Here is a 24,789-nt window from a genome sequence, read left to right as displayed (position 1 = left end):
CCCTGATGCACACACACACACACACACACACCGCCCGCGCTCAGAATATCCATCGCCAGCCACACATACACACACTTGCTCAGCAACATCAGAGAGAAAGAGCGAGCAAGATAGAAGGTGGCAGAGGCAGAAAGGGGGAGGGCTGGGACGGAAAAAAAAAAAAAAGAAATGACAAGAAAAGACCAAGGCTATTTTAAATCAATGCCACTGTTCTCTCAAGTAGCAGAGTAAAAGTTCATTAAACTTCTAGCTCAAACACAATCAGCTTCATCAACTCCATTTAAAGACTGTAAGTTTAAAATTGAAGTATTAGGTGGCTCAGCGACCTCATTACATTCACATATTCTCCAACTTGATTAAAAGTCAAACGGCACATACCAGCAAACCAATAGTTGCTGCATTGTCACCGGTTACCATCAACACACTTAATTCTTCCCGTCTGCTAATATCAGTTCCATCCCTCCCACTCTGCATATAACCATCAGTTCATCTCTATCCATCTATTCAGCTCATCTGGCCCCATCTCTCCACAGGATGATCTCACCCTCTCCAGAGATGAAGAGATTTAACTTCACACAAATTAACAAACTGGGAATATGGGAGCAAGCGAATGAGAGGTTGAGATAAATGTGAGAGAAAGAAAAGAGTTAGAGAGACGAGAATGGGGAGACTTGCATCCAGGTCACACCCCCCTGTAGGGTAGAACTTATCCTCCATCTCATAAACACCTCTTCCCAGCTTCCTCCATCCCTCTACCAAAGCACCAACACTCTTTTCCATTAATGTACAACTCGCAGAAACGTGTTACATGCCGTCTGCCTGTCTGTTCTATTATTCATGCAGTTTAATGCTTACCCAAAGTGTGTGCATGTGTGCGGTGAGAGTGTTGCAAGTTAATGTTAAAGAGCAGGAACATGTCACTGCATGTCTGAGGGCCAGCTGATGTCGAGCTTTCAGTCTTCATAGAGGCTTAAGATTGTGCGCACATGCATACAAATATGCACACAAAAAGCAGCATGGAGAAACACACACACATACATGCAGGCTGCCAGTGGGGCACATGAGGAGTGAAAGGAGTCACATTAAACAGCCAAACTTGTCCTGTTTCGCTTTCATAGCCTCAGTCCATTTTCATAATGCATTAAAACCACCGCTGAGAAGAGAGGGAGACACGGAGGGGAGAGGAGAGGGATGAGGCGGGGGAAGAGAGGGAAGGAGACACAGAGAGAGAAATGGAGAGGAAAAAAAGGAGGGAGAAGGGACAAGAAACATTCACAAAGTAATCCAAAGCTGGCGATGTACGGGGATGCGAGGAAACAAGATAAGGATGAAGGGAGGGGAGGAGTAAGAAAAGAAAACTCGTCTCAGAGTCAAGATATGGGAATAGAAAGTGTCTGATAGAGGCACAGACAGATTAGGAAAGTGAATAAAGGAAGATGGGATGCACTGATAAAACAAGTAAGGGCGACAGCAATAGATGGGAAAGATGATTTAGTCACAAACTTTGACTGTGTTTATTATGAATGCATGAAGGTTTCTTTATGTGTGTATCTGTGTTAGTAGTTTTTGTAGTGTGTGTGTGTGTGTGTGTGCGTTGTACAGTGGCAAGGGGCAGAAGGTTCTCTGTTTCAGCACCAGCAGGCTGATGAGAGTTTGGGGCCAAACAGCCTGGAGGCAGTGCTGGCCTTGTTACTCTCTCTCTCTCTCTTTTCCCTCCCTCTCTCTCTGGATCACATAAACAGACACACATTCTCATATTTAAACCAGATAGAGCTACCACCACTTCAACAAGCCGAGCATTTTTAACACTAAACCTCAGATCACAACATGTCGAGCAAAAAACAGATACTGCAAGATATTAAAATATATAGAATACTTATTCACTTGTATTATGACTAAAAACTGCTAATTAATCCATTCAGTTAAATATATTTCAATTTCATACCAGCAATTATACTGTAGGAGTTGAAAGACTCATTTTGACAGGTTTGTTGTCATGTTTTAGTTTGTTAAAGCTAAGACACAACAAACTAACACTTCATTCTACAAGTATGTGCAGCGCTTCAATATTAACTAGCTTAAGACAATAGTCTGACTAAGGCAATGCCATGTGAAATACTTTTTGTGATTTCCTTATCCTGAATAAGGTCATACTCAAAATGAGCAGTCATCGACTTAAGACATGGAGTATTCCGATCTGAACGTAAACAAGTGTTGCCGCTTTTGCAAAAAATGGTCATTGTACATTAAACTATTTCAGGTTGGGGTCTTATAAATGGCAGTTGTATGGTGTAGTGGATGCAATGATGTGGGTCATATTCAGGCTATGCTCTGTAACATGTTAACGGAAAATTAATGGAATACTCTATTCACAACTAATGTAAACACCAAAATCAAAACAATTCTGAATAAGGTCCATGGTTGGAATATTGTTGTCTATATAAACATAATTAGTGTTGTGGTTTAAAAAATGTACCATTGTTCTATCTTAGAAACTCACACATGGCAGTTGCTGATCTGATCAGCACAAAATATTTGGGGCAAATGCATGAAAATGTGAGTAAACGTGCTGCCACAAAAATCACACAAGCGGAAAAGGCCATGTATACTAAAAATAAATTCATTTTGAACATGTGCATATTAAGTGGCCAGAAATGTGACTGTGAAATTCCCTCGACTCTCTATGTTTGCTGCTTGTGTAAATGTGAAAATGTTTAGCCATAAAAATTTTACAAGCTTGACCAAATATCCAAGGTTTGGTGTTCCGAGACAGTTTGGGAAAGGTTTTCTTTTTAATTCAGTACTGGCTGAGACTTGAAGTTTGCTTGAGGTGTGTAATCCATCATAGCTAACACTATGCTGGCTTACTTCCTGTCTTTGAGAAAGTTATGTTGTTGTCATCAGTGACACTGCAGTGAAACTTGCAAGTGAGATGTGTTTATGACATAGAGAGAAGCTATCCAAGTCACATTAAGGCAAATTATATTTACATTATGCTCATCCTGTTGTTTGCCTCCGAGGGTTGTTTTTCTGACAAAGCATCCTATATGTCATGAACATATGAGCAGTCAACTCTCAAACCATTTTTCCACCAACACTAATATACAAAGACAACTTTGGCAAAAAATAAGTTTACTGATGGATCTAAACCACATTTAAAAACAAAAAGTTGATTTTAATTCCCTGAGCAGAAACACATGCCTACAAGTTAAACCAGCAGAGGGTTTAAAATGCAAGGAACCATTGTGATCTATTAAAAAATCTAATAAGCTTCAACCAAATCTGAGAGACTCACTAAAACAAGTGACTATCTGCTTATCGGCTGGGTAGTGAAGAGTTAAAGAACTAGTCAAACAGCGGCTGAGGCATCCAAAAGCCTATCTCGTCCAAGTCAGTGGCGTGAAGGCTATCTCACACACACCTGACAGAGACAGAGTGCTGCCAATAGTGCCAGAGGGAACTAGAAAGAGGGAGGGTGGCAGACAGTGAGAACAAAAAAAAGGAAAGAGGGAGCAGTAGGCAGCTAAAGAAAGGAGACAAAGAAAGAGCATAAATCCAGAGCCATGAATAGTGAGATGGAAGGGTGACGGTGAACACTGTGGTCGAAGGATGGCTGCTGCATGTGTTGATGTCAGCACTTGTTGTTCTTGGAGAAACGGACAAAAGGGGAGGCAGCATTTTGTATTTGTGTGTTAAGTGATCTGACGACTGAAAGAGGCACACAAACTAAAATTTTAATTAGGCATTAATAAAAACAATATCATTAGAGTCTGCCTAAGGTAGAATCAACACACACCTCACCGCATCTTGCAGGCACACACACACAAAATTACAGTTCACAAAACACTCACGCAGACATAAACAACCTCATTTTCCCTGTTTTTACTCCATCTCTGTTCCCCGTCTCTTCATCCTCCAGCTTTTTTATTGCCTTTCATCTGTCAGTCTATCTTTAAAATCATTGTGTAAGGTAAGGCACAGGGTATGGGTGTACAAGTGCACACGCTTCTGCAAATGAGCAGCCAGATGGGTAGAGGAGTAAAAAGCAGGAAGACCGAAAGCCTTGTCTCAAGGACAAAGGTAAGCCACTCAACACTTACAGCAAGAAAAAGGGCTAAGACTTGAGCCAGCCAATTGTAAGCAGTGCATTTCCCTAGCCACACTCTTCACAACAGAAATAAAGAAAAAACTATGAAAAATGGGAAGCCAGACACAAAATGGACATCCAGAGAGGAACACCTGAATGCCACAGCCTTCTTTAAAGAGTAGCACAGCTATAGAAATCTCTCTCACACTCTTTCTGTCTTTGACAAAGCTGGACTGGAAGGATGAAAGCAGCGAATAAAAGCTGACACAGGACCTTAACAAGACAGGATAATGGTGCCACTGAAAGCAAGACAGGAGTTCCAGAAAACAAGGGCAAGGATAAGACTGAAAGAAAGTAATTTTATGGATGTCCCTAGAATATACTAAGGGGAGAAAGATGAAGGAAAAGAGAATGTGAGGGTGGATGATGAGTGGAGGAGGGTAGGAAGCAACAAGGAGGTAAGTAAGGCAGACAGAGGAGGAGAGAGAGAGGGCAGAGAAAGAAAACTGAATGAGAAAGTAATAAAGTCAGAAAAATCATAAAAAATTACTTTACTTTTCTTTCTTAGTTTGGAATAATCCATGCCCTACATACACACTCTAACAGAATGAGATATGTGCATGTGCACGCGTGCGAGCGGATCACGCACCGATAACATTACACTCCTTAATTCCTAATTAATCCTTCTAAACTGGATTATGGCGCAGAGCCTGACAAGTCCAGGATTTCCACCCTTCGCTCTGATGACTGTGTGAGTGTGAGTGTGTGTGTGTGTGTATGAGTGTGTATGTGTGTGTATGAGTGTGTGTGTGTGTGTGAGTGTGTGAGTGTGTCACTTTGCTGTTTTTCAGCTCGAGGTCTCATAAGGCCGGCCTGTCCTTGGTAACATGATGTTGGGAAATGAAGCCGACAGCGTCTGTGGTCCCCTATGACACAAACGCACGGGTGTTTGCACACACACACACACACTTACTTGGACTCTCTCACACACACATACACTGTCGCTTGCATGCATACACAACTGCACAAGGAGCCCCTAGACCACAGGTCTTGAAACACTTATGACTATGGTGAGTGGCAAGAACTCTTAGCATTACTTTCCACATTTTAAGTGAACACTCATGGGGGGATATGTGCTTGCTCATATAACAAACACAGGTCCCCTGACAGATACACTTGTCCTGGTTTAAAAGCTGCCACACAAACTGTCCCATGTGATGTATTCTTTATTACACTGCAGTTTGAAATAAAGCAGAGGGCTCAACAGACACCAATAGGTAATGAATTCATCCTATTTTCAATTGCAAATGAGCTGACAAGTGTTTTCTGATGCAAAATAGATTTGATTTCTCTTCATTCCTATTTTTTCTTTTAACACTTGAGATATATAAAACACCAAGTACAAACTGTGTGGGGTTAATGTTACAAATAAATCCACTGTTTTGATTCCCAAGAGAATGTAGTGATGATTGACGCATGATGTACAAATGTGTGGTACCAGCATATGACATGTATACACACACAACATATGTGACATCTGTGACATGTTGACATACTAACAAACTATGTACTGATGTAACAGCATGTTACGACACATAGTCGTACCAATGTGAATCTGGCCAGGGACTTTTAGGATAACACTCCTCTCTCTCCTTTGTTCCTCACTTTTAACTGTCGACATTTCTGGTTTAAAAAAAATCTAACTACAGTGACATTCCACCGCTTGATGACAGAAAAAGCAGAAGGACAAGAAAACAGACACTGTGCAAATTGCTTTTCTCTCAAATAACCAAGAATAAAGTGACAAGTCAGAAGGAAACCAAAGAGCTGCACGGCACAGCACATAATCTGGATTTTCTGACGAATTTATATGTGTGTCCCCTGAGTCTGAAACTCAACTTAAAAGTTTGGATTTATAGGAAGACATTTCATTTGATGGGAGAGAAGAACAGAAACAGAAAATACATGTTGCAAGCATTTGACTTAGGCTAATGTTTATGTTTGACTACAGAAAATTATAAAAATAATCTTAACATCCTAGATTTGTGTCTAAAATGTGGTAAATCTGGGATAATTTTCTATTGTTTTTGGGAATGTTAGATGATGAAAAGACTTTTTCAGTGCAATAAACCATGGAGCCCAAGATTTTCTGATTTGGTTGTTAGTGAAAAGAACATTACATAAAGAAGAACATATTTGAACATGATTGTTAAAAGCAAAACATAAGATAGCATTGTAATGCTCCTCCACTTGGAGCAGAATGAAAACCCAGTTCATGTTGACTGTTGGGTTGGTTGAAATATGATATTGGTGATTTTGATTTATAGGAGAAATATTTTTATATTCCATTTCTATCTGTCCAGTTTTTTAAGTTTCTGATTAACTGTTCTCACATGCTAACCCTTATCAAAAGAGACACACATTTTTACTGTAACATACAATAACCCATTTTAGGTTTAGTTGGATGGGTGGATGGATGGAGGGGGATTACAAAGGGATAGATGGAGTAAGTTGGGGGAATTAGCATGCTTTCTTGCATTCTATGCCTCAGTGGAGCACTACGGGGCTTGTTGATGCCTCTAAGTGCTATGCAGTATTAAGCAGACAATCTCTAAGGAGGCCCAGTGGCGTAGTGTATGTGTGTGCGTGTGCATGTGGACTGACCACTAACTGTGTGCAGTTAAGTACAAAGCCTTAAATAAGGCGAGAGGGAAGGGACGCGGAGAGATTCAGTGGAGAGCCAAACAGTGTCAGAAGAACAAGGCATTAAAACGCTCTCTGTGATGTGTTCCACCCCTCAGAGAGAGACAGACAGTCGCAGAGCAGAATCAGATTAAGAGGCAACAAAAGGTCTCAGTACATCCCGTCTTTTCTGCCACATGCAGTACACCAACAGAGAAAAGGGCACAGGGAAAACACATGTTGATCACCTTTCCCTAAGAGCAGTAGTGGCATCTCCCCTGCAGAGAACTCCACTACAATCAGCCGGCAGATGTCACAGTGACCGTCCTGAACACCTTCTCTGCCCGGCTCTCATTTCGCCTTTTTTCACTCCAATGCTATCACATTCAACTTAACTCACTTTCCTCATTTTACCTCACCTCAATCCCCATCACTCTCATTGCTTCATGTCTCTTCACCTTTTGATCATTTGTCATCCCTTCATTCCCTCCCTCAGTGCTCCCTTCAATCGTACACAGATCACTCCTGCCTCCATTCGTCCTTCTTCTAGCCTCATTCATTCTCTGCCTCTCTCCTTCACTCTGCCCTCAATAACACCATCCGTCTTCTCATCTACTGAAACAAGATTAGTCTCCTTCCATCTGCGCATCTGACAATAAGCTCTCCTTCCTTCTTTTTTTTCTTTAGTACATGCAGGTTTCCAAAGTCACATTAACGACATATAGAATAAGCCTGAGGAGACTTTAACACATAAACAGGATCAATACATAGGTGAAATCCTTAATGCTGAACTACACTATTTGCATATGCTGAATACTGATCGACTGGCTTCAGAATACAAGTGTGAACCTGCCGTCACTAAAGGTTTTTGTTTTTCCTGAAAAACAGTGCACTAGCCTTCATGTTTGTTTCCTTCAAGTGGCTTCAATCGAGCAGCATACTTGTTATCATCAATCCAGCGCCCCAAAAATTTGCACTTTGTGGCGGCAAGCTGTTATCTATCTTCGTCTAAGCCCACTATCTCGTGAGAAGTAACTTCCTTTAAAAAAAAGATGCTGCAGTGCTGCATCGAGTACACCCACATTTTTGTCTGAAAAAAAGGGAAAGCAGCATGTTTGGAGTTGTACTGAGAACGATTTACAGCCTTGAATATCCCTAAAACACAATAGCTAAACACTGTTAAATTTAACTTTTTAACTTTTTTTTGATTAAAAATAAAACTCATTATACACCAATAAGCTTCACTTCTACATCCATTTCATGTTTCATTTTATTATTATGAGTATTATTTTTAATCCTGTTATGGTCTATATGCAGTATTAAACTGCAATCTTCTTTGAGGCTTGAAACAAAGACAGCAGTGAGAGGGTGAAAAACTTCAGAGCAAAAAAAATCAACATGAAACTTTGGAAGCACAAACTCTCTGGGTTCTTCAAAAACTTTCCAGAACAGACTTAAAAAGCCATTCTTGGAGAGATCTTTAGATATCTCTGGCTTGTCACCCTATTCACCCAAACAGACAGGAGTTGCTGCTGCATGCACAACAAGTCCTGAAAGGTTTGCTCTGCTCGCTGCACATCCACATTGTAGCAGTTCCTGCAGACAAAGCACTTCTAAGTACAATACAACAAAAACAAAAGACAGAGACAGTATCTAAGCAAAACACCTGACTCGCATTAGTTATAGGTCCCGTATGGTTAGTGTACTGCAGCTGGTTATAGGTGTAATTCAATCTTAGGTGAAATGGCTCTACGTTTATCATAGTGCATCAGGACTGTACTTCTACACTGATGTTTCATATTTGTGTCCTAATGAAACTGCAACAGGAAGATTTGGAGTCAGGCTGACGTGGTTTTGCCTCTAAAAGTGGTCAAGGAAATGATTAGCGAATTCACTAGGGTATTAGTCACTCCACAGGCTTTGTTCAAGCCAAGAAGGAATTTTCAGAGTTTTTTAGGCAAAGTTGGACTCCAATTTTCTGGCGCAGTCAAGCTCTACGGCCTCTAGGAAATGGTACAACTCCAAAGCCCACTCGCTCAGATCAATACTTAAAGTAGTAACTCCATTCGCACAATGACAAATTACTCATCGCCTTTCGTTTCTCTTTCTTTCACTGTTAGTCCCTGACGCCCTGCAACTATCACCCTGCTTTGCCTGTCTCAGTTTCACCCTGCAGTTAATCTGCTGGGTGGAGTGATGTGCGCTTGGGGAACCGACAAGAGGAAGATGAAGGAGATGAAGGAATGGGGGAATGAGAGGAGAGGGGAGGCGATGGGGAGATGGCCATGCATTATTGAGCATACAGAGTGGAGTTTTTAGGGGATAAATGTGAAAGCGTGTTTAGGGACAACCTTTTCCTTTCTACCTCCCCCGCCTTCTCCCTTCCTTCATTCCTTGCCCTCCCTCCAACTTTCCTTCCCCAAGAGGACAGCCACATGTCTTATTCAGTGGGGAGGTTAAAAATTCAAAACTAGGAAGGAGGAGGTGGAGGGCAGAAGGAAAGAGAGTACCTGAAAATGGTCAAAATGAAGGAATGTCTTTAGGGAGTTTTCTCCAGTGCTAATCTGGAGAGCTCCTTGCTTTGATTAGACACGTGCGCATGTGTGCGTGCGTGCATGCATGCGAGCTTGCGAGAGGTGGGTGGGTGTGTGGTGAGGGAAAATGAAGACGGGGGAGGTAGATGAATAGAGAGGGAAAGGAAGCAGGCACAGGAGAGGGAGTAGACATACACTTTCATGCAGCTCAGTGTAGTGTAGCACACAGCATGGTGAAAAATTAAGGTGCCTGCAGGGCGAAGCAGAGCCCACGTCTCACAGAACACGACACATGCAGATACTGAGTAATGGAGCAAGGGCTTCGGCATGCAAATACACACAAACAGGCACAAAGATACAGGAGCAAACCAACTGCAATTGACCAGGTAGTACACACACACACACACAGACAGAATTGTACTCACATAAACTATGCATACACATCTAAGTTAAGTTAAGCGTACACATCCCTGACACACAAACACAAATTTTAGTACACACACAGTTACTGGTAGCAGATTAAGGTCAGAAAGTGGAGCATGGCCTGGTCCACCAAGCCTTGTAAATACCATCGGTGTCTGGTGTAAATGCCACTGGGTTATCCATATTACACACACAGCCTCACACACAGTTCAAGACCAGGGGCTGAGCAGCAATAAAAGCCAGGCTGGTTCCAACACATTCACAAAGCTCACACACACATACTGATATAAACAACATGAAGTGCAAGTTGGTGTGTGTGTACAAAATTTGGCTGAAATTGATAGTTTTAATATGTGTGGTTGTGTGAGAACCCTGAAGACACAGTCTGAGCCATCAGCATAATGGGAAGACAGTCTAATAGCACCCTAATAACTCACTAGCTAGCCAATACCGCATCAGTAGGAGCTTTAGGCTACTGTTAAAAAATGTGAATGAGATAGAAGATTTGACTTTAAAAGGATACTTTCAGATGCCTCTGTTGCAACAATCTATCTTTCCTTTTCTCATTTCCCAGCATGCTTCATCTTAACCTCTCTGTCGTTCTTACGTCCTTTTGCTGGTTCTATCCCTTGTTCATTGTCTCTTTTCATAAGAAGCCCTTTATCAGGGGGAGATAAGAGATGAGAGGTGAGGAAATCAGCAGAGGAGAGGAAGAGGAGAAGAAGGAAGGGGGATGGGAAGGTTAATGCTCCTATCTTGTCAACTCCATCTTTGAAGTTGTTGCTCTTTACCGCTCCATTTTTTTATGTATGCTATCAGTGACATCAAAGTGGGCTAAGTCTCTTATGTGTGTCTATGCATCTATGCATGTGTGTTGCTGCCCTCCGGGATAGGTAGCTAATATTGCAAAGAATAAACAGAGGGATTCGCTGCCTCAGGCAGAACAGTCAATCTGCACTTTTAGCCACACTACACTTCTCTCTTTATCTTTTTCTCCTGATTAACATGCTTTCTATGCATATCATAGATATGATCTCAGTAAAATAACCCTTCCTCCAGAACAGATCAATACTTAAACTAAACCTTTACCTTTAAGAACACTATCCCTTCAGAAACACAGATCCTGCACATGGTAATACACACATAAACACAAAGCATTCACATAAGGAAACTGTGTGTGTGTGTGTGTGTGTGTGTGTGTGTGTGTGTGTGTGTGTGTGTTGTGTGTGTGTTGTGTGTGTGTGTTGTGTGTGTGTGTTGGGGGGGGGGGCTAAACAGAAAGGAGGAGTGGGTGGAAGGAGTGTAGGTGTGCAGAGATATATCCCTTCATCCCCTATCTCTCCTCATGTTTTTTCCCCTCTTGGCCTGGGTGAAAAGAAAAAAAAATATCACAAACAATGTGAATACTTAGCATCTGTAACAAGCTTTTGAGCTTATCGGCCAATCCCTCAATTAAACACACACACACTCAAAGATTACAAATGTACTCACAGGCACACACAGGCGCACACATAGACACACACACACCAGAGGTTCTCTCAGCCCCTGCTCAGCTGTCATATCACTGGGAACCTTTAAATGGTAATGGTGTTGGGATGAGAGATTCGAACGCAGGCTGGCTGGCTGGCTGGCTGGCTGGCTGGCTGGCTGGCTGACCGACCGACTGGCTGGCTGGAAGAGGTTTCAAGCGAAGCAAAGAAGGCCTATTCCGTTTAAAAACAGGATAATCTCCGGGAGAGAAAAGGCAGCAAGGAGATTAGGCACACACAGCGGTAATGCTCCAGCATGAGTACACAGCTCATTTGCATGTAAAACAGAGAGAGAGATGTAACGAGGGCGGGATGGAGGGAGGGATGGAAAGAAGAGAGTGAGACAAAAGCATCTGTGTGTGTGTGCTCATATGTACTCACATACGTGTATGCTTGTGTTTGTGCCTGTGAGTGAGCTATTGCAGTTGGCAGTGAGAGCCACACAGATGTGTTTGAACCTGATAAGGCCTGATGAATGAGCGTCGTTTTGCGGCTGTTCCTCAACCATAAAGAGATGGTGAATGAGGAAACCCTGGCTATTGCCGCACTGAGAATACCCACCGAGGCTTAGAGAGCGAGCAAAGCCAACCTAATGCACTGCTACTGTTAAAGGCTTAAGAGGTATGGTTAGGATTTAAACTTAAGCAGTGGTACACATAAACACTTAAAATTACACGTAAACACACAACCCCAAACACAACCAATAACCATCAAATCTTCCATTTACAGGTTACTGAAAAGCTTGTCTATATATGGCCCATAGGTGCTGTTTAGATTCATGTGTCTCACAGACACCACACACAGTACCATAGTCATCCAATCGTGGGGCCATTTGTCGGGGGCTAAAGGTGCGGAGAGAAAATGGGGAATAGAGATGTTAGTGGAGAAATGGCTGCATCCAGAAATGAAATGGAAAATGGAGAAAAGAAGGGAAGAATAACGCAAAATTTGTCCAGCTCTTTCTATGGCATTAGTGACCCTTGCATTAACCTGCTTCTCCCTCTGCAGCCTGAAAAACTGCATGATTTATTAAGAAAGCTGGGTACTGTAGGCTACAAAAGTACAAATATACACACAGAGATGTACACACACTCAAAGAGAACTCAACACATTATACACAAGATTTTTCAAAGCTAATACTAATTTAGCACCATGTTGCGAGCACGCACAAACACTCTTGATAATGTGTGCCCATTCCTCATTTAGTCATGTAAGTGCTTTATTAGTACACGATTTAAACAGTCTCAGGAGATGGCAGCTCCGAGTCTACACATTCTATTAACAGTTATCTGAAACCCACTAATTATACACAAAATAAACACATAGACACACATTGCAACTCACAAATGATTCTTGGCTGTGACCTAGAGGGAAAGGGAAGTAACAGTGGGAAAATAAACATGCTCTAGATGTAAGTTGTGGAGTGATTATCACACTGGGGTAAGATAGGAGAATCTGTTTAAATCCCTGTCCACACTATCATGCCATGTCACATGACTACTCATGTACACTGGGCAAGCATGAACTACATTGGTAGCTGAGGCTGATGCCTTAAAGTGGTCATGTTATAGGAGCCTGTCGATATCAAGGAAGGCTACGTCAAGACTGAAAAGAACACATTCCGCATGTGGTTGTGTCTACCTCATTATTTCTGAACATCTCTGTATGTGCCTGTACAGACTGAATGCAGCCCTGCAGATTTTAAACTAAAATACGTCCAGGAGTGTTCCAACCATCTCTGTTTTGGGGGCTCTAAAATTCCACAGAAGTGTGGATGGCAGAATAATTTATTTTAAAATGAAAGCACTTTCACTTCCACTTTCTGACCAACACCAAATTTAGAAAAGAGAGTCATTCATCTGGTCTGTAACTGACCAAAGGGTAAATCTACACTGAACCCTGCTTGGAGAGCAGGACTGTACTTGATTTATTTTATTTGCATAGAAATTCTCCTTTGAATGAAAATGACCTTGAATCGGTGCACTGTAAAGCAAAGTCAAAATAAACAAGTCAAGAAACGTTGACAACTCCGTAGAGAGGTAGTAATGTTAACACTGCGCCCCTTGGTCTTCCATTGGTAATATATTATATCTCATCGCTTTCCCTGAGACAACTTGAGAGGCTCCAGATAAGTGTACACACATGCATGCATGCACACAGTAGTTAGATGAAAGTCTGCAACACAAATACACAAATATCCACAACCACACTCACATAAATACCTACAGAGAAGGAAATTGATTTTTTAGAACATAGGGAGATTATTATTATAATTGGTTTGTAAATGTGGCTGAGCTCACCCACCCACTCTCCTAAGAATCTAAGCAGCAGACAGACAAACATGCATCTATTTGCAATTAATTTGTCTATATTTTACAGGAAGCACATGTGTTACCATACGGTGATGTTGGATGTGCAGGTGTGTTACATAGCGAAACCCTGTGGAAGGTGTCACAAATTCTTTCCTTGGCATTTTGAGGGGGAAAAGGGAAACAAGGTCACCTCACTACAACAGACCACAGAAACAAAGGAAGGGGGAGGGGTGAAATGGAGAATTGGGATATGAAAATTATCTTCCCATTATGAGGATTAATAATCATATATGCTCCTGGCACTTTTCTTTCTTTTCTCTCCCGAATCAAATTAATCACCGAAACTCCCCGTAGCCCAGTCTTTCCCTCTGCTCACTCTTGTTTTTTCCCACATATACCTCCTCCTCCTCCTCTATACAACTCTGGCATGCTCTCTCATTCTTTTGCTAATTGGCCAATCTGAGATACCAACTTCAATAGGTACCTGCTTATCAAAAAAATGAGAAAAAAACATTTTTGAACATATTATATCATGTCTTGTCATTGCCGTCGTACACTTCCAAGACAACTGAGTAACTTTGAATAAAAAACATTTCTGTCCACCTATGTATGTAACTATTATTATGATCAAAAGAAGAAGAAAACATATCAAAAAGCAGAAAACAAACACACTGACTTAAAAGTGAGGGATTAAGAACCAGTGGCTTGAGAGAAAATGTGAGAATAAGCTTGCCGCCTGAACTACTTTACAGCAACACACACTTGCTCATGTCACTACTGTGTCTGCAATTGCAAATAGTTATATCACGTTGCCAACACTAAGCCCTTGCATTCACAATGATGGGAAAATAAATAATAGAATGGTCTCTCCACCACGAAAATTGCAGTGGAATTTGGAGTCACATTAACACATAATTGCTGTGGAGGCTCTAGATGGAGGCTAAAATAGATTGTTTGTAATCATATCAAACAGACATTCACAGATGTACAGCTTGCTATAATCTCAGGCTGGGCATCAGTTCAACTTCATTCAAAAGCGTACTTGTGTAATAAAAAAAACCCTGCATGCAGTCTTATTAATATATCATCACATATTTTCTATTCAAAAGGCAGTGGTTTGATAAAACTAAAACACCCACCACTTAAAATGTACCTTCAACCTCAATATGGTTTATCAATATTACACAAATGGATATGCTGAGTGGACCACATTGAGAAAACTAGCAGGCAGCCTGCAAGCAAGACCCCAACAGTTCCCAGAGGTGGTGCAGCTTCTGGAAACCTTGACTGTGAAAATCTAACTCAATTTATTGACTGGCATTAAAAATGAATATTTCTAATTTACCATGTTGATATCGGAGTTTTATATTTCAATCTGAGTGAATAAGATGTTCGGCAGCGCAGTCCAACTAGTGCTGACCTTGACTGCAATGGTTGTTTAGCAGGCAGGTCGAGCAGTTTGAGAGGAGGAAAGGTGAAAAGTCTTGAGGTAAAGAAGGACTGGAATAAATCAGCAAAGGTGGAGCTTTTCTCCAATAGTTCATGTTATTGCTTTGCATGACCTCAGAACCACTGTTGAAAACATGCAGCCAAAAAGGTTCAATGCTGAAATAGTTTTATTTGACAGACAAAGGTCTGAATGAGTGTGTGTTTGTGTGCACTTGCACTTACATATTTGTGAGGACCATTTGGAACACAGACCTTACAGAGTAAGGACATTTTGGCCGGTCTTCACTTTTTCAAAGGCCTATTTGAGGGTTATGACTTGTTCTTAAGGATAAGGTTACAATTAGGACAAGGTTAGGTTAAGAAAAATGCAGTGCTCAGAATGAATTATGCCGATGAGTATCTTTACTAAGATGTAAGTACAAGAATTTGTGTGTGTGCATGTATGTGCGAAAGCTAAAATACTACAGATGTATACATCTAAAAACAAATACGTAACCAACCTAATATCACACAATTAAAGAAATATAAAGGAAATGCTCTCTAATAAATTTGCTGTAGATGGTGATATAGAATAATTGACATGTAAATTAACATGTACATAAACAAAGTTTATGCTAATAACTGATTGTAAATGTCAGGGGCCTTGGGGGATTTCTACTGTTAAATAGGATTTTACAAAGTCTGCTCTACTTGGCGAAAATTCATCCTAACATAAAAAATATCACTTCAATTAATACAAGCGATAAATGTTATTATCATAATCTCTTCCATTTGATTGGATTGTGGGAAAAACTTGCTAAGTAGCTGGAGAGTATCAGCAGCATAAAGGATAACTGGCCTGAGCTTGATAAACAGATACAGAGACTGAAAACGGAAATAACTACAGAGATAAAAGGATGGAATATATGTGCAGTCTCTCAGTGTGTGTGTGTGTCAGAGTGTGTAATTATGTCCATGAGAGCCATTTGCAGCCAGAGGGTGTGTCTCCCACCATCAGCTCTCTGCTCTTCCACCAAGCCTCAGAGGTCAACACCCCTGACCCTGTCCTCAGCCTGCCACCCCCCCGAAAGTGTGTTTTTTGTGTAGGTGTGTGTGTGTGTGCATGCAACCCCAGTTGCGCTGCTGGGCAGGCAATGCAGAGGAGGAGGAAGGGTCACAGAGGGTTAGCGGAGACTCGGTGTGGTGTCGGTCTTCTTTTGCTGGGTAACAAGGAATGGGAGGCGCAAGAGGAGGAGTAGGAGGAGGAGTAGGATGAGGAAGAGTGAAGCCAGGCTCCCAGAGGTGAGGGATAAGGATAAGATAAGGAGGTCAGAAGGAATGTATTAGGCCTTGAGCAGTGTGTTTAAGCAAGAGAAGGAAGGACGAGGGGTCAATGGTCAATCTGCAGCTGGTAGCTTATATGAATATGTGTATGGGCTGCCACAGACACACATGCATGTACAGTATACACACTTTAGACACAGTGCAGATCAAACCACACATGAGTATTCACAAGCAAACACGCAAAACTTAAATGCATCCACAACAGCTAAACAAAATCCCAATTCTGCTTCAGTGTTTTACTCCAAACTAACAGATTACAACACATTCAAAACACACACAGGAAATCAACAACACATACAGAGTAATACACACTTGGCGAATCTCTGTCTCTCTCCTTCTCATTCAGTACATCCACACAGGCAGACAAACAGACAGGTGTGGGGCTATGAAAAGGCCACAGTGCCTTTATAGTGAGCTCTCAGAAAAGGTTATTAGACATCAACCGGAACAGGCGGCTGTCTCAGCCAATAAAGGGAAAGCGTGGGTGCACAGGCCAAGGGGGTGGGGGGTCAAATTAAGGAGTGACAAGCGGAAGTTAGGACTTGCCATACAGGTGAATGCAGATGGGATAGCTGCCAACACTGACATTTAGGTGACATCTACAGCTAGCATCAGCCATGTGTGCCTGCGTAGTCTGTTTATGTATATGACAAATGCTGTGTGTGTGTGTGTGTGTGTGTGTGTGTGTGTGTGTGTGTGTGTGTGTGTGTGTGTGTGTGTGTGTGTGTGTGTCGATGGGGAGTGCGACTAAATCTGAAGGTCAGATGGAATTATATACACACCCACATGCACTGTCTGTCTGAGATATTCCTGGTATCCTGGTTGTGATATGAATATGGAGAAGTTAGAGCAGAAGGCTCAGTGACACCGGGACAAGGTGATAGGAGTGGACAGGTGTGTGTATGTGAGCGTATGCCCGTGTGTCAGCGCTTTGTGCCAGGACAGCAGGTGGCTAGTCAAAGGACATCGGTGACCTTCTCCTTATCCCTCTATCCATCTCTCCCTCCATCCCCCAAGTCCCAATTCATCTCACCCGGATGTGAGCGCGTCGTCTCTGCACAACAAGTCATGGGCAAACTCGAGAAGATGAACACAAACACAGGTGTGGGTGGTTTATTCATGAACTCACGGAGTGTCTGTTTTGACACAGCATTGCTGCATAATGTAAATGTGCATCGTGTAATCCGAGCAGAGGAAGAGAAGGGCGAAAAGGGCTGGAGAAGATGTGAGAAACAACAAACTAAATGGAAGTGTGTGTGTGATATTCTTACCTTTAGTGGCTGATGGAAGCAAAGGCAGGATGATTGAAATAGACGTGGAGTTCGGGTGAGAGGGATAGGGAGGTGAGAGGCAGAGAGAGACTTTGCTTATTACTGTGAGACACAACATGAACCAAAAAAGTTGGAAAAAAAAAACCACACACTCACTTTTTGTCTGTGAGGAAAAGGACAAGGTGAGTTTGGCAAAAAGCTCATTGCTTTCAAATTTGTCCTCTTTTGCCTTGGTCCAGAAACTATTCTCAGAGAGGTCTTCAGGTCCAATCTAAGAGAGAAAACCAGTATATACAGAGAGAGGGAGAAAATAGATAGAGTTAAAAAGACAGATGTATCGTTTCTTTGAGGTAGATGTATCATCAAAATTGATCAATTTTACAAAAATGGTGATCTGTACAGCAAACAATGAAATGAGCAGAAGCTGAGAGAACAAAAGAAACAACAGGCTGTTATAGGGAGAGGCAGCAGTGTGGTGGTAGAGGGACGGGATGAGGATGGAAGAAGGAAGGAAGGATGGATAAAAGCAAGAGTCATTTTCTCTAATCTTCTTCACAGTGTCTCTACCACAAAGCATATTGAGCTTTAGAGCTTCAAGCACAAAAATGCAAAGATACAGAGGGGTTTCCACTCCCTTTCCTCCCATCTTGTTTCTTCCTTCACTCATTCTCAGCTGCTCTCTCTGTAAAACTCTCCATGTCTTGGTGTTGCACTCTTTCTCTATTCTAGTCACAAGTCACAATTAACTTCATCTTTTTTTTCCCTCCACTTTCTGAGTGTTCTCGTCGAAGGGAAAAGACAAAGAGAGAAAGTGAAACCAAGAGAGCGAATGAGAAAGCAGTGGTAGTAAATTTACAGATATCAGGCCTTTCATTATGGACAAAGCCTCAGGGGTGGGGACGTAGGATGGAAAAGACAGAGAGCAGGGAAAGGAAATGTGATATTGGGATGAGCTGAAAGAGGAAGAAAGAAAGAAAGAGACCAGGCCATAAAAAAAAAAGTTAATTTAAATTACAAAAGAACACTGTCCTTTCTAGCAGCAATTTAATTATCTTTCAGTGGTGCAGTTAAAAGAAGAAGGCTTATTAAAAAGCAATTTCTGTGACATCCTCGTCAAACACTCACCAGCAAGAGAGGGAGGGAGAGACAGAGACAGAGAGGGAGAGAGGGGGAGAGAGAGAGAGTAAATGCTGATGAAGTCTGCTGAAGCCATTAAACAGTAGCTTTAGGCTAAAGAAAGACAGAGGGCAGTTTTGATGTTTTAACCATCACAGATGAGAGGGAGGGGAAGAACATGAAGCACATTGTCATGAGATACACGTATGCATGCAAGTCACTTTAGTTCACCATCTCACTGTTAAAGATCTATCTCGCACAAAAGCCCACCCTGAGCTATTCCATATTGCATCTTCAAACTTCACCATGCAAACTTTAAATTAGGTTTGAATTATTTACAATGAAATCATTATCTGTTTCAATGCGAGTGTTACATTTGTGTGATAACGAGAAGCCCAAAAATGATGTGTTAAATCAGCTGAAAATGAGATTCATTTTTAACAGTGATGAGATTTTTGGCATTAAAACTATAGTCAAACGAATTCAATTTAAGACTTCTTAAGACCTTTGTACAACCCTAATTAATGAAATTTAGAACTATGTTGATAATGATAAATATGAAGGAATATCAGAGTCCCTGCACTTCCCCTAATTTGTTTGTAAACGTTGGTTTTATTTGTAGTTATTACAATGTGCTAATATCTATATCACTGAGAAAGAACTACAACACATGGAGACATTTCAAACTATACATGCCACCAAAATCATTTCCCATAAAAAGATAAAAGTAATTTTGAAGCATAAAATATTGGTGATTTATTCGAGCACTGACCTTGCTCCAGTTGGCTCTCTTCAGCTGGACCTCAGGCTTGTAATCCTTCTTCGGTTCGAGCCCAAAAGGCAGAGAAGGTGGAGCAGGTGCACCCCATCCTCCCATGCCAAACGGTGGTGGTGGAGGCATGCCTGGGCCTGGGGGTGGTGGAGGGATACCAGGGAACCCAGGTGGGGGCGGTGGTGGTGGAGGTCCCATCCCAGGTAAGGGTGGAGGAGGCGGTGGACCTGGCATGCCAGGAAGGGGCGGGGGTGGTGGAGGTCCTGGCATGCCAGGCAAAGGAGGTGGTGGAGGAATATGGGCTTGACCTGGTAAAGGAGGAGGCGGTGGGGGAACAGGTATGCATGCATGCCCTGGTAGAGGCGGAGGAAGGGGTGGAGGTGGAGGGGGCATACCGACATTCTGACCAGGGAGAGGAGGGGCGGGCGGTGGAGGGGGCAAACCAGGTGTTGGCACGGGGACAGTCACTGTGATAACTTTAGTCTTGGCCTCTTCCAGATCCTTAGACAGCGTTTCAATCTGTGGGGAAGTAAGAACACAATAGATCAACATTAATATATGTATGTACAACATACACAGTCATTTATCATACTAGCATGTCTTGACTGTTGGTTGCTGTTTATTTTTTGAATTGACATTCATTTTGTTTGGCAATTTCCACCAGTGAACAGCCATGCCAACAGAGTGATTAGGTTTGAGAGGAAAAAAAGAACAAAGAGGTGGTAAAGAGGAAACAGTGAGAGGGATTAAAGCCTGGGCAGGACTGAGTTTGGGGAGAGAATGGAGAACAAGGCATTGAGAGAAAAAAAAACATAGCAGGGGGGAATTAAGTCCACAGAGGAAGAAGAAGTTTTAAAGAGGAAGACACATTTTCACATTAAGAGTGAGTGTGAAATCAATTTTTTATTTCAACATTGAAATAATGATTAAAGTATTTATATCAGTGAGGCAACAATTCCTGAGAAAATGGTCCAACTCATTTAATTTAGTCAGCTAATATTGGGCTGTGAGAGAAGACGGAGAGTTGAGGGGGAATATTTTATGTGATTTAAAGAGTATGTATCTAGAAGATGAAAATTTGCTGAAAGGACTTCTCAGAGAGCTTTATTTAAAGCGTCTAACATGTTTTGCCTGTATCTTCTTAAGTTTTACACCTCAAACCTAAAGAAGTGACTTCACAGTGAAGTGTGCAGTGGTTTTCACTGAAGATGTATCCACAACCAAACAGCATCTGATCACTAACACTGGTTAGTGCAGCGAGTTCTGTGAATGTATAGAGAAGTTTATTTGGTGTACGTCTTCTAAGGTGTGTAAAGTGTTATCAGCATGGTGCGAGTGTATGCAGCATAACAAATTGTGCCGTTTCCTCTAACTTTGAAAAGAAGACAGTAACAGGCATGAAGGGCCTCGGAGGCGGGCTTTCTTAGTGAGGCGGCAGATGAAGAGTTGGGCACAACATCATACAGCCAAACAGTGAGAGATCTCTACATGTGAAGAAATCTTCGATGGGCAGTGCCTCAAACACACAGAAAGTGAGCCATCTTAGAATGAGAAGCTTGTTTGATGCCTGCCTCGTGATGCTGTTGACGCTTTGGACAACTGCATGTGCATATGTGTCCATGTCTGTGTGTGTGTGTAAACGTTTCGTGTTGATAAGATGACTCTGCTGGCATTAGCCACTTTGGATGAAGCTCATTTTGGAGCAGTGTAGTTCTCCTGCTGACAGAAACAAATACACACATGTACACACACAGACGGTTCTGGGTCACTTGGTCTGTTTGTGAGTTGGGGTGTCACTGTGAGGCAGAGTCCAGCTGGTGCGGCAGCAGGACACTGACAGCTAAACAATCCTCATCTTTGCCTCGCGACTGTATGCGTGTGCACGCACATGCACGCACGCACGCACGCACGCACGCACACACACACACACACACACACTCACAACATGTGTATCTTGGCCTTAAAAAAATCAGTTTGTCCCTTCTCTATCTTCTCCCTTTCTTCTTATTTCTTTCTACTCCCATTTCCCAACTTTCCATGTTTTTATTGAGATTCTTAATCTCTGAAAGATTTGGCCTCTTCTCACAATATTTTTTCCAGACTTTTTTCTCCTTCTTTTCATGCCATGCTAGTACTTAAGGCCAGGAGCCTTCTGCGGTTTGTGTGGGTGTGTGCATAGATGTTGGAGAGTTTTTGGTGCTCAGACTCAGACTTGTGACTATGGCAAAGTGTTTTCCACACTTTGGAGGCACTACTACGAGCATTACGTTTCCTTTTCATAACAATAACAGGCAAGTCGGAAAAAAGAAAGTGTATGTTGGTGTTTCTGTCATTTTGTTTCAGCTTCTCATATACTGATTCTGAAAGTTATCTTTAACAGGAGACCAAAAACAACTTGAAAAATAGTAAGCTCTTTAATTGGGGTGCATTTCTTTTAGACTCAGGCAAAAAATTGGCATGTTAAAATTGATTCACACATTTAGAACTTCTATAAATGTGTTTTCAAATTAACCTTGTTGACTTGTAAAATATTAATTGCAATCACTATTAGATTTTGTGATATTTGAATTAAAAAGGCATTAAGGCACAAACAGACAGGAGGGTGTCCGTATATGTTTGTTTGTACCTGCTGTTTCAGAGTGTTTAGCTGTTGTTGTAGTCCCTGATTCTCCTTCTCTCGTTCCTGCTTAGAAGAGGCCAGCTGTTCTTTCTCTTGGCTCAGGTCCCGCAGCTTCTGCTCGTAGTCACCCTCCAGTTTCTTCAGCTCCACCTGCAACTCGTGGCGCGCTGTCAACTCTGCATCCAGCTAATGCGCACGAAAATAGAGATAGAGAGAGAAACAGACTCAGGTACAGTTCCTAAAAAAGTGGTGGGAACAGTTTTTGGTGAAAGTTCTGTGGAAGTCACTTCCAATTGGCATGATGTTGTGGGCAGAACACAATGTTGTTGTTTCTTTTTAGATTTCACGAAGGTGCTAAAAAATAGATACTGTGCCACTTAGTTGAAAGTGGCATGTCTGGTATGTTTGTGTCCTGAATATTCAATTAATTGTGTGCAACTTTTGCTGATGCAGTACCACCAGTGACAACCACATCCACCTGGTAAACAAATCTCTTCCCCTTCATTAGGAGAAACTCAGGATGGGCGACAGACATAACTGAGTAAATAAAACATTGTAAAGTAGTGTGCACAGAAATATAATGTTTTTTGGATTGCCTGAAAATTAAAAAATATTCTAAGCATGAATTCAACACCGAAGAATGATAACATAAATTACGATAGCAATGTTTCTCTGCCTGACATCATGACGTGAGAATATAAAATGATTTTTCTGTCAAACAAGCCTTGTTATAAAATAAAGGCTGGATAAAATGAGATGAGAATGAATGTAGTGTAGCTGTAAATAAGAGGGGGCACTGCCAAAAGAATAAGGTTGAGCTAAGAAGTCTTTAAAAACTAAGTTGTTTCATAAACAAGTCATTTAAGGATTTTACAACACAAAGTAAATACATTAAAATCCTGAAGCTTCCGAAACCCTGGTTCTCTGCTGAGATATTGGAGCAAAGTGTGTGTGTATGCGTAAGCCTTCAGCCTCTCGTTTGAAGCTGCAGCAGTTTCCATATCTCAAAGACCTGTGAAAGCCATTTCCTGCAGATTGGTGCTTTCAATTTCATTGTATAATTTACACTGCAAATTAGTGTCAATTATTGAGTTAGACTGCTTCAGTGCACTTGTATGAGCTCACTTCTCACTTTGCTTTTTTAAAGACTTCACATCCAAAATGAAAAAAGTAGCAGGAGAACCATTTTCATCTTAGTGTTTAATTTTCTAACTTCCATTAAATTTTTCGTGGATTTTTTATATGACAAACAGGCTAAGAGTATTTAAACGGATGAATACATGAACAGACAGACACACATGGCTGTTTAATTTGCCGACAGCAGATCCTTTACTCTCACTGTCAGTGTCCTGACAGCCTCATCCTTAATTCCTGCCAAAGAGACTGCCTGCAATTACCCCATCATGCACAACTAGCACTATGGTGTGCGTGTGGTCAACAAAAATGAATCCAAGTGTGTTCATGCGATGTGTATTTGTGTGGACGTAAGCATGTGGATATGATCCTGTGTGAGTGTGCGTGTCTTTATGTGTGCCAGGATGAACGCTAGTTTTACCTCCCTCTTGGCAATTATCCTGTCACTCGGACAGAAACATCAGAGTAGCAGCATGCCGCAATCAAGGCATTTACCCCCTTGTGTGAATGTGTGTGTGTGTGTGTGTTGTGTGTTTTGCTAGCCAGTAAAATGTGTCTGTGGGTTGGCTGTCAGACATGTGTATGCTCATTCTCTCACCCCCAGTTTCTTCTTTTTTCTCATTTGTCATCCAGACACTGGTTCCATAGAATTTCATTATGATTGTAGAGTGTCAGTGTGTATCAGGGGGAAATGTATGTTTTTTTTTCCTTGTGTCCATATGATTGTAAAAGCTTGTGTGCTTCTGGATTGAAAGATATATATGTCTGTGTGTATGTCATGCTGTTCTTCTGTGCAAGTGTGTTTCACCTTCTTCCCCAACTCAGTGGCCTTGGCCTCACTGGTTTCCACCTTGGTCTGGTCCACCATGTTGTCTGTGGACAAAAGACAGGAGAAAGAAAAAGAGGAAAAAAAGGGAGGTGGGTAAGAAAAGGGTTTCAGACACCGCTGCTCCGCACGTCTGGCTGTGAAGACATTGTACCCTTCAGTCTGGCACATGCTGTGTGCACACACATTCACAAACAGACACATAGAGAAGGTATCCTATGTCCCTCTTTTTCCTTATCTCATGACTCAAAGTCAAGAACTGTGAGGGCATTGTGGAGGCATCTCGTTACAATAGGATGCTATCTTTTGCATGCTTCTTCTACACATCATTACCTTTACAGACCATTGTCTGAGTATTTGTGTGGAGGACATGAGGGAGAGAAATTCATCTGACACCACTTTTTGAAAGTCTTATATTCCACCCATTCTTTTTCAAAAAAATAAAAAATACAAGAATGACTATACAACAGTATGGGAGTAATCCCATTATCAGAGATTCTGCCTGACGGAGGACAGGGTGATAAGGACACAGGCTGACCAATGGGATACTTTCCCTGAATAAATGTGGGGTCTACAGGTGGTTCAGAGCCAAAGGGCTTAGCGAGCATGGGCAGTAAAGGAGCTAATTAACATGAAGATGAATAGCACAAAGTCAGTGGATCAAAGACGGCTAATCATGCTGCCCAGGAGGGGGATCAAGCAGATAGATCG

The 24,789-nt window shown here is 41.8% G+C and overlaps 1 protein-coding gene across 2 annotated transcripts in view; it reads right to left on the bottom strand.

The window, feature by feature from the left end:
- LOC109626963 (protein diaphanous homolog 1) overlaps nt 1–24,789 on the bottom strand; it is a 90,865-nt gene that overhangs the window by 33,967 nt on the left and 32,109 nt on the right. For both annotated transcript variants that reach the window (XM_069531226.1, XM_069531227.1), the window contains 4 exons: nt 24,061–24,125; nt 22,125–22,304; nt 19,499–20,017; nt 17,767–17,881 (listed from right to left, as the gene is read on the bottom strand). In XM_069531226.1, the coding sequence (XP_069387327.1) occupies nt 17,767–17,881; nt 19,499–20,017; nt 22,125–22,304; nt 24,061–24,125 (879 nt within the window). The remainder of the gene's footprint in view (nt 1–17,766; nt 17,882–19,498; nt 20,018–22,124; nt 22,305–24,060; nt 24,126–24,789) is intronic.

The sequence above is a fragment of the Paralichthys olivaceus genome, chromosome 9 (genome assembly GCF_024713975.1).
Source record: "Paralichthys olivaceus isolate ysfri-2021 chromosome 9, ASM2471397v2, whole genome shotgun sequence".
Lineage (NCBI taxonomy): Eukaryota > Metazoa > Chordata > Actinopteri > Pleuronectiformes > Paralichthyidae > Paralichthys > Paralichthys olivaceus.
The sequence above is the reverse complement of the archived record's forward strand: the minus strand, read 5'-3'. Positions and strand labels throughout refer to the sequence as shown.